Source organism: Natator depressus, chromosome 2 (assembly GCF_965152275.1).
Source record: "Natator depressus isolate rNatDep1 chromosome 2, rNatDep2.hap1, whole genome shotgun sequence".
In the NCBI taxonomy this organism is placed as follows: Eukaryota; Metazoa; Chordata; order Testudines; family Cheloniidae; genus Natator; species Natator depressus.
In genome coordinates, this window is record NC_134235.1 from 44,081,501 (window position 1) to 44,091,383 (window position 9,883).

The following is a 9,883-nucleotide window of genomic DNA, read 5'->3' on the forward strand; positions in this document are numbered from 1 at the left end:
TTTATATCGATGTAACTGAGATCAGAATCTGGTCCATCACCTGGGTCATTATTCACGAAACACTCTATTGTCTTTCCCCCATTTCTAAAAATAAATATTTTTGTCTCTTACACTGCATTGTTATAATATAAAAATAAGAGTGTGTTGACATTTTTTAATGTAAATACTTGTGAACCATGTAGGCATATGTATGCGTACACACAGTAACGGCACCATGTTATTTCTGCAACCCTTGTCCTTTGCCCCCTCCTTGTCTGTTAGGTACACCATTTAGCACATGCAATTTACTCCTGTGCAGAAGGCCAGTGCAAGGCCTCTGTACCTCTTAAATCCCAGGGGAGCCCTATTTGGAGGATTTACATGTGACTTAAATGGTGAATAATATATGTACTAGCCCTCTGCACAGGCATAAATTTCACTCATAGGCACTGATCCTGCAAAGACTTATAAAACAGTTTAACTTTAACCATATGAGTAGGCTCAGGGATTTACTCATGTATTTAAAGATTTGCATGTTCTTTAAATTGTTGCAGGACTGCAATATTAAATTGTAAGTTCATCAAAGCTGTGACTTGTATCTTGTGTGAAATGCCAAGCACAATTATGGATGCTATAAAACTCTTTATTATCAATAACAAAAAGAAGAGGACATAGCTTTCCTTTAATCAGTATCTGTAGGCTTTGCAGAATTTGTGTTTGTTGGACAAGTCTAGAATCTATGTGAACCAATGCATTTTAGGGGATTCCTTTGTTTAAAGCTTTTTAATCTTCAAGTGATCTGGCATGTGCCTACAACAGTGCCAAGTTACAGTACAAACAGTACTGTTGTAGTGTCTGTTTTCCAATAATATGTGAATGTCCACAGCCCAAGTGTATCTGTTTCTGGGCCCATTGGTGTTTACAGAAGAAGAATCACTAACTTGTTCACTGTTTTGTTGAGAATTGCAAATATTAAATTCTGTTTTGTCAACAACACAGACTTTTGCCAACCTACAAATTTGACCATCATGGGACTGAGATAGGATTTAAAACAAAAATTATTTTTATTTATGTTTATTTATTTATTTATTGTGTATTTCTTCCTTTTTTGTTGTTTGTTTAATTATTTTCAGAAAGTGCCATCCTTAGTCCCTACCGTGTGTGTGTGTGTGTGTGTTTCCAGATGGAAAATGTACTCACAAAGGAAGGGCCTCTTCTACTGCTTCCTGTTCTCTTTGGACACTTTCTCAGGCTTCCCAGACAATCCCTATCTACTGCCTCCTCTGAACACAGTATTTGTCCGCTTCTCCTGCCCCTTCCTCACGTTCGGTGATCCCTGCTTTGCTGGGCCTTCTAAGTCATTCTCCGTGGTCCACTGCTCCTTGTCCCCTCCTGTCTGGACTCAATAGAGAGCCCAGAGCAGTGAGTGAGGAGGCAGAGGACATCTGGACCAGTGTCCTGCTGGATAGTGTGACACACTCCCATCCTTTCCAAATCCTCACTTACATTATCTTAGGTACTTATATGGCTCCCATCACCATAGTATCTAAGTGCCTCACAACCTTTACTGTATTTAATATACTATATTAATTCAGATACCCACCCCAATGCAGCATTAAGAGGAGCATGGCTTGGAGCTGCTGTGGCTGCTGCTTAGGGCTTCCCTAAGCCAGTTCCTCTCTGCTTTTGCCTGATTTGGATACTGCTTCCCCTACTCTGCACACACACTAGAGTTGAGTCATCCTGGCTAATAGCCATCAATGGCTGTTAGCCAGGATGGGCAGGGATGGTGTCCTTAGCCTCTGTTTGCCAGAAATGGGGAGTGGGCGAGAGGGGATGGATCACTTGATGATTACCTGTTCAGTTCATTCCCTCTGGGGCATCTGGTATTGACCACTGTTGGAAGACTGGATGCTGGGCTAGATGGACCTTTGGTCTGACCCAGTATGGCCGTTCTTATGCTGAAGCTCTGCAGAGCCACCCAACCTAGGAACTGTGTTCTCTAGTGACTTGTTGCCACATTACATTTTGATTAAAAAACTAGAACCACATAAAGTACATGGCACACATTCAACAGTTTCTCGCTGGAGTCTGGATTTGAAGTTTTTTTGTTGTAACATGAAAGTTGCAATATTACAACAAAAAAACTTCAAATCCAGACTCCAGCGAGAAACTGTTGAATTGGAATTCATTTGCAAATTGGATACAATTAACTTAGGCTTGAATAGAGACTAGGAGTGGCTAAGTCATTATGCAAGGTAACCTATTTCCCCTTGTTCCCCCCCCCCCCCCCAGACGTTCTTGTTAAACTCTGGATTTGTGCTGGAAATGGCCCACCTTGATTATCATGCACATTGTAAGGAGAGTGGTCACTTTAGATAAGCTATTACCAGCAGGAGAGTGGGTTTGTGTGTGGGGGGGGGGGAAGAAAACCTGGATTTGTGCTGGAAATGGCCCAACTTGATTATTATACACGTTGTAAGGAGAGTGATCACTTTAGATAAGCTATTACCAGCAGGAGAGTGGGGTGGGGGGAGGTATTTTTTCATGCTTTGTGTGTATAAAAAGATCTTCTACACTTTCCACAGTATGCATCCGATGAAGTGAGCTGTAGCTCACGAAAGCTTATGCTCAAATAAATTGGTTAGTCTCTAAGGTGCCACAAGTACTCCTTTTCTTACTACGGCCTGTGTTATACAGGTAGTCAATCTGTGGTAACAATGGCCTTGGAATCGATGGATCTAGTGTCCTCAAAATGGAACTGCTGCCATATCTACCGCTTGGGCAGAAATCACTTTGAAAATGCCACAGAATTGTAGTAAATTTGCTGAAATTTAGTGAGAGTTGGCAGCACTCAAAATGGGTGAAAGAAGAGTTGTGATCAACAAATAGGGATGGCTATGCGAGAGGATAACTCCCTGTTACTAAGGGCTGGTCACTACCACGGTAAGTCGACCTAAGTTACGCTACTTCAGTTATGTAAATAACGTAACTGAAATCAATGTAACTTAGGTCGACTTACCTTACTCTAGAATACCGGAGTCAATGGGAGAGCACTCTGCCATTGACTTAGCGGGTCTTCACCAGACCTGCTAAATCGACACCACTGCATCAATCACAGCAGTGCCAATCTACCTGTAAGTGTAGACATGGCCTAAGTAACATAGGGCACTGTCTGAGAGAGGCCAGTGGCTAAGAAAATGTTAAAATAATGTTTGTGATGTAGAGAGTAGTGAGCTCAGTGTGTCACCGGTCTGTCCAGTGTTTTCAGTGAGCAGCCACCTGTCATTTTGTTATTTGATATCCTCCCATGTAGGTGATTCTCCATTTATTATTTGTGGAAGAATGTTTTATGGTATCTCATGGGCCAGATTCGGGGCTCGTTCAGTTTTTGGGTGGCTATGAGGCTGCATTGATTCTGCAAAAGCAAGGTCGTTGTTAAAGCCTGGAATATGAGTGGCTCCTTCCCAGCACAAGAATCAACAAATGGCCCTGTTCCGCCACTACATTGGTCCATAGAGCATATCTGGCACATTGTCTGTTCCACCCAGGGCCGTCCTTAGGTTTTATGGGGCTCTATTCAGTATTATTAAACTTGTGCCCCTATGCCTGACGGCAGCCTGGGCTCACATGTGTATTTTAGATAAGGATGGTCTTTTGAAGGATTTATTTAAAAAACTATATGTCTGGAGATCCAAGCACTTAAGACTAAAGATGAATACTCAGCTTGTGCATCTAAAAATCTATGCAAGGATTTTTTTAGAGATGTGATTTTTATAATCTTCAGCAACACACTAATGAAATATTTTTAAAGCAAATTTTAAACTAAGATCCTGTAGACTAGCATGTTCTGAGTAACTATTACAGTAATGTCCAACTGTTTTTCAGAAACTGACAGTATATACCTGGGGGTTGGCAAATGCATGTTAAATGGTTTCATTACCACTTGAATGGCTCTTTAACAGTTTCAATGTTGTGCAATAGGTCTGGCAGGCTGGAAGGCCTTTTCACTTTTCAGTACTAGATCCCCTCCAGAGGAAGACTCACCAGGCTGCAGCAGGCCACTGTGGTGGGAGCCTGCAGGAAGGGTCAGAACAGGGATAGGAAGAGGTGCAAGGGGGGACACTAAGATCCAGGGGTGCCCCAAATTTTTGGGTGCCCTATGCAGCCACGTATGCCTAAGGATGGCCATGGTGCCACCACACTAGATGGAATATATTGTTCGCTCCTGTGTGTGAGGAACAGCGTCACCAGAGGTACAGTCTTTTGTGCCCCTCCAGGGCACAGCTGTTCTGCACTAACTTTTGTTAAGGTCTGTTGCTTAAATGCTAGTGTAATCTGCACAAGAAGATAGAGTATCCCAGTTGGGGCCCATCTGCCCTAAAATATGTGGACCATCCCTTGCCCCAAAACTCATCCTTTGCTGCTCTGGCTATTAAAGTAGGAAACCCACAGCAGTTACACTCTGCTTGGATGACTGTTTCCGGGTAGGTCTGTATGGGGAAAAAGATGGCCTTAATTTGGTACATTTCTGGAGAATGAGAACAAGAATTTCAAAACTAAACAGGCTAGCATAGCAACCCTAAAGCAAGTCCCCCTTCTCTCTTAAATATGTGTGAGTTATAGCCTCTTATTTGATCATTAATAATATGATGATGATAATATTTGTCTAAGGTGCTTACATGGCCCCCATTACCACAAAATCGGAACACTTCACAATCGTTTAATAGGTTCCACACAACAGCACTGTGCAGTAGGGAAGTACTGTCAGACCTGTTTTATAGAAAGAGAACTGCGACATGAAGAGGCTAAGTCTAAGGCCATGTGGGAAGTCTGAGGTAGAGCCAGGAAAGAAAATCCATATCTGTTCCCAAGGCCCAGTCCAGAGACTTGGCTACAAGCCTTCAATCTTAACAATAAATTCACAGTGAACATTGCACCAGTTGCATCTTTTTATACAAATCCATCTTTCTGTATGTTAGTGACTACAAAATATGTGTGAAAGAAAATAGTCTTCTAATTGGGTGGCATAAGGTTAAAACTTGAAAGTCCTGTTTTTATAAACACAGCTGTCCGGTGTGTGTACAAAACATGATTTAAAATGTTCAGAGATAAACTTAGCCTCCACTAAATATATGTGTACTCTTTCTAGAGCAGTTTATTTTAAAAAAAATTTTACACTAATATAAGCCCATGACAAAAGACTGACCTCCAAATGATGTTTGTTCTGGTCTGAAAACATTTCAGGTGTCTGGCATGTGTGCATATGAAAGCTAGTGCTATCCAAATCCATACACCATTTATTACCAGCTTCTGTGCAAGATACATGAACTGTGGAGAGTCATTCTATCAAAAGACTAATTATCTTTAATTATACCAATGGAATCAAAATATCAGCTACTTCATATTTTCAGAGTTACACAATCAATTTTGAGGTGAAACACAGAAAACTTTAAGCTTATAAATGTTCTTTCTTTCCATTTTCTTCTAACCAGTAACCAATGGCACTAGCCATTCACCAACAGCATTAAATGGAGCTCCATCTCCACCTAATGGCTTTAGCAATGGGCCATCATCTTCCTCTTCATCCTCTCTGGCTAATCAGCAGTTACCACCAGCTTGTGGAGCAAGGCAACTCAGCAAACTGAAGAGATTTCTTACAACCTTACAGCAGTTTGGCAATGACATTTCACCAGAGATTGGGGAGAGAGTACGTACCCTTGTGCTAGGACTTGTGGTAAGCAAATAACAGTGACTATTATCTTTTTTTGTTCATAGTAGATTTTAACTTTAAAAATTGGAAGATTTATTAGTAGTTGTGTAATGAACATTCATGCATGCATGCAATGTGGTTATTCTGGGAGTATGGAACTTGGGACCGTGAGAACCTGCCTCCCTGTGAGAACCTGCCTCCCTGCACCCTGCCATTAGAGCTAATAGAAGTATCTACTAGCTGTCAGTAAGTAGTAGGCTGTTTCAGCCCAGGTCTTCATTAGAAACTTTTGCCAGTATAGTAATTTCAGTTCGGGGTGTGATTTAAAATAAATGAATAAATAAAAACATGTCTAAACTGGCAGAAAACCTTATGTAGAGCAGTTATACCAGTATAAAGATGCTTTTGACAGTATAGCTTATTTTGCATGGAAATCTGTATAAACTATGTAAAAGAACAGGGATTCTCAAATTGTGGGTAGGGATCCCAAAGTGGGTTGCGACCCCATTTTAATGGGGTCGCCAGGGCTGGCTTAGACTTGCTGGGCCCGGGGCTAAAGCCAAAGCCCCTCCACCTGGGACCAAAGCCCAAGCCCTGGGCAATGGGGCTCAGGTTACAGGCCTTCTGCCTGGGGCTGAAGCCTTTCGGCTTCAGCTTTGCCCCCTCCCCCGCCGGGGCGGTGGGGCTCAGGCTTCTGTTCCCCTGGTGGTCATGTAGTAATTTTTGTTGTTAGGAGGGGGTCACGGTGCAATGAAGTTTGAGAACCCCTGTAATAGAACCTTGATTTTATGAACACCAATCTTACGAATGGCCAGTTATACAAACCATTTTTCCCAGTGATGAAAAAATTGCATAACAAAAGTGATGTTGATTAAGGAAAAAGTCAGCATGTGTTTAGTGTATTGGAAATTGCTTTGCCGTCGTTTGAAAGACAAGAGGCAGAGAAGAAGGCAGTGCATTGTACCATACTGCAACCTATGCACAATGCCTACAGTAATTTTGAGATGCTTAATTTTATGATTTTTTTTATTTTTATGAGCTCCTCAATCTCCAATTGGTTTGTAAAATAGGGGTTCTACTGTACTAGCAAAACCATTTTTGCTAATATAAGCTTAATGTACACTAGGAGGATTTGCCGGTATCGTTATAACCTTTTCCAGCGTAGACCCTGTCCATAGTCACTTAGGCCAGCTGCAAGAGGGATTTAATGTGCTAAGCCAGTGTATTGCAGTTGTATATCATGTTTTTATAATGGTACGTGTATGGAATTCCTGGTATGTAGAAATAATACTTTTTACAAAAAGAAAAGGAGGATTTGTGGCACCTTAGAGACTAACAAATTTATTTGAGCATAAGCTTTTGTGAGCTACAGCTCACTTCATCGGATGCTCAAATAAATTCGTTAGTCTCTAAGGTGCCACAAGTACTCCTTTTTTTTTTTTGCAAATACAGACTAACACGGCTGCTACTCTGAATACTTTTTACAATGCTGTTTCTCAGTACATCTTGAATAACTTTCCCAGTTTACTGACAAAGAAACTAAAAGGTGGAAAGGTCAAGTGACTTGCCCATAATCACTTACCATCCTGTGACAGCACTAGAAATTGAACTCAGGTTTCTTCTTATTACCACTGACAATGTTGCCTCCCATGTAAATCTATATAGCTCATTCAGCAGGGCTTGGATATACTAGAAAATAAAAATTCGTGGTCTGATTTCCAGATGTTACCACTTCAGTTGCCACTGCTTCATCTGGAGCTGCAAGTGCTACCACCACTGAATATCAGGCCACAGGTAGAAAAGGAGTACTTGTGGCACCTTACACGGCTGCTACTCTGAAACCTGTCATTAGGCCACAGATGTCATACTTCTGTATGTTTTTGTACAATACTAAATAAATCTGGTCAGTACCATGATAAATAAACAAACCAACAACAACTATGAACTAAAAGTGCACCTTAGACGGTGTAACTTAAATGTTGTTATGCTTCCATGACTTGCAAAGAGCCCTACTGTGCATTTAGTTACATACCCCAAACTCCCATTGACTTCAGTAGAAATGTAGAATTAGCTGTGTGCCAGGGAAATTGTCTTGCATGGCTGAGGTAACTGGCAACAACAGTGGAGTCAAAGTCTGTAAAATGTAATGAGCATCTGGGGAATGTGTGCTTGAAGGTGACAGTTCTCCATGCTTAGTAACTACAGCTTCAACTTTAGGCTTACTTACTTCTGCTTTGATTCTGCTTTGAAAAATGGAACCCTAAGGGTGGCTTTGTGGGATTCCATGTTATTGTTTCTCAATTATTTCCTTATCAGGTGTGCTCCTCTGTTTATAAGTAGCACTGTTTTCTAACTTGCCAAATGCCATCTGGGCTCTGGAAATCTAGCTGGGACCTTTTCTGTCTTAAACCTCATCACCTATAACAGAGGTCCTGCTTATTCAGTTAGACCTGTGCAGCCCATTGTCCTCAAATTATGCCTTCAGTGACAACTTTGTGATTTCCCTGCACTCTGAACTGCCTTGCATGGGTTTGCACAGGTACAAGTGAATGTAAGTAGTAAAAAATTCTGCTGAGTATGGTTGTCTAGTGTACGATATAATCCTGGATGTGATTTAGTAATTTTGAGATATATTTGTCAACGGATGAGGAATAAGTGTCTTTAAAAAGTTAATTATATACACCTATAATACATACGTTAATATGCTCCTGTTACTTCCCAATCCTCTACTCAGAATTAAAATATAGTGGGCACCATTTTAAATTTAACAATTGCGTTTGTACTGCCATGGTGCCTCCTATTCTATGTGGATTAAGCAAATTCTGTTTGAAAAGCAAGCACCCTTAACTCTTTGAAATCCAGGGGAGGTGAGGGTGTTTATCACCATATAAGAAGTGCTTGGCACTCTGGATGCTCACGCCCTTGCTTCAAGCCATGAACAATGAATGTCTGAGAGTTCAGTGCTGCTCTTTATATACTTAAGAAATGGATTGTTTGTAAAATGATTCACTCCCACTGCAGTGAAACTGTGTTCAGATGTAGTTACATCTATATTTTTAGATGAGTATATTTACTTACTGTGTAACATGCATAATTTTCTGATATTGCATTAGGAGGAACATGGTATTAAGCAAAATTTTTGTACAGAATATTTTGGCTATCATTTCTCTTGCTAAGTGTTTTCATTGTTTATGTCACCAAGACAGAATTTTTTTTCCTTCTACAGAATTCTACTTTGACAATTGAAGAATTTCATTCCAAACTGCAAGAAGCTACTAACTTCCCACTGCGACCTTTTGTCATCCCATTTTTGAAGGTATTGCACAGTTCAATGATCTGGAAACTATTTCAAACCATATTGTTGCTAGGTCACAGATGTATGTTAAAGTTTTTCTTTTTAAAGAGAGTCGGGAAAATGAATCTAACGCATAAAGGCTCCTTTCCATAGTTTAATGGATGAAACTCCATTAGAGTAAATATTTTCTTTCTGACCATTTCTAACTATTCACAGAAGTTGTTAGTTCCCATATTTTGTACACACTATGTGGTTTCTTTTTTATTTTTATGTTAAAGGTGACTGTATTGAGAGGCTTTTTATGAGCTAAATCCTGGAACCCAATTATGCACTCAATAATGCTGATGTAAATTCAGAAGGCTAGATTTGGCTATGTCCAATTTGCACTGAATTAGGGGTAGTGTGGACACCTGTTGCTTTACCTTTTCATGGCATGTAACATACTCTCCCTGCATGATAAGAATATGACACACAGGAGGGCTAATAAGCATCTGATCTTTATTTTCTGACCCCACTCACATGACTCGGGTCATAGCTACAAAAGCTTTTATTTATCTGTCAAATGGCAGGGGGCAGTATCCATTGCCTCCAGTGGTGACTTGTATATCTTGCTATTTAAGTGTAAACAAAGAAAAAAAAACAAATTGCAAATGTAAAAAAGTTATCCAAAACCCAATGCAGCTAATTAATAAAGCCAATAAAATTGTGTGGGATGGAGATCAGCATAGAAAACCTGGTCCCCCTACCACGCAAGAAGAATATTCTACCTTTCCTTGACTGTCAGTAACTGTTGTCTCTGAACTTCAGTGGCTTTCTGATCCCATGATCTTGTGTTCTCGGGACATTTCCTTTTGCATTGTTCTGTTCGCCACTGAGATCTGAGGTTTTTGCTGCTC

At 40.5% G+C, this 9,883-nt stretch overlaps 1 protein-coding gene across 5 annotated transcripts in view; it reads left to right on the plus strand.

Moving 5' to 3' along the window:
* The window catches only part of RUNX1T1 (RUNX1 partner transcriptional co-repressor 1), a 140,781-nt gene that overhangs the window by 72,927 nt on the left and 57,971 nt on the right, over positions 1-9,883 (plus strand). For all 5 annotated transcript variants that reach the window (XM_074944108.1, XM_074944107.1, XM_074944110.1 and 2 more), the window contains 2 exons: positions 5,475-5,716; positions 8,919-9,008. In XM_074944108.1, coding sequence (XP_074800209.1) covers positions 5,475-5,716; positions 8,919-9,008 — 332 coding nt within the window. The remainder of the gene's footprint in view (positions 1-5,474; positions 5,717-8,918; positions 9,009-9,883) is intronic.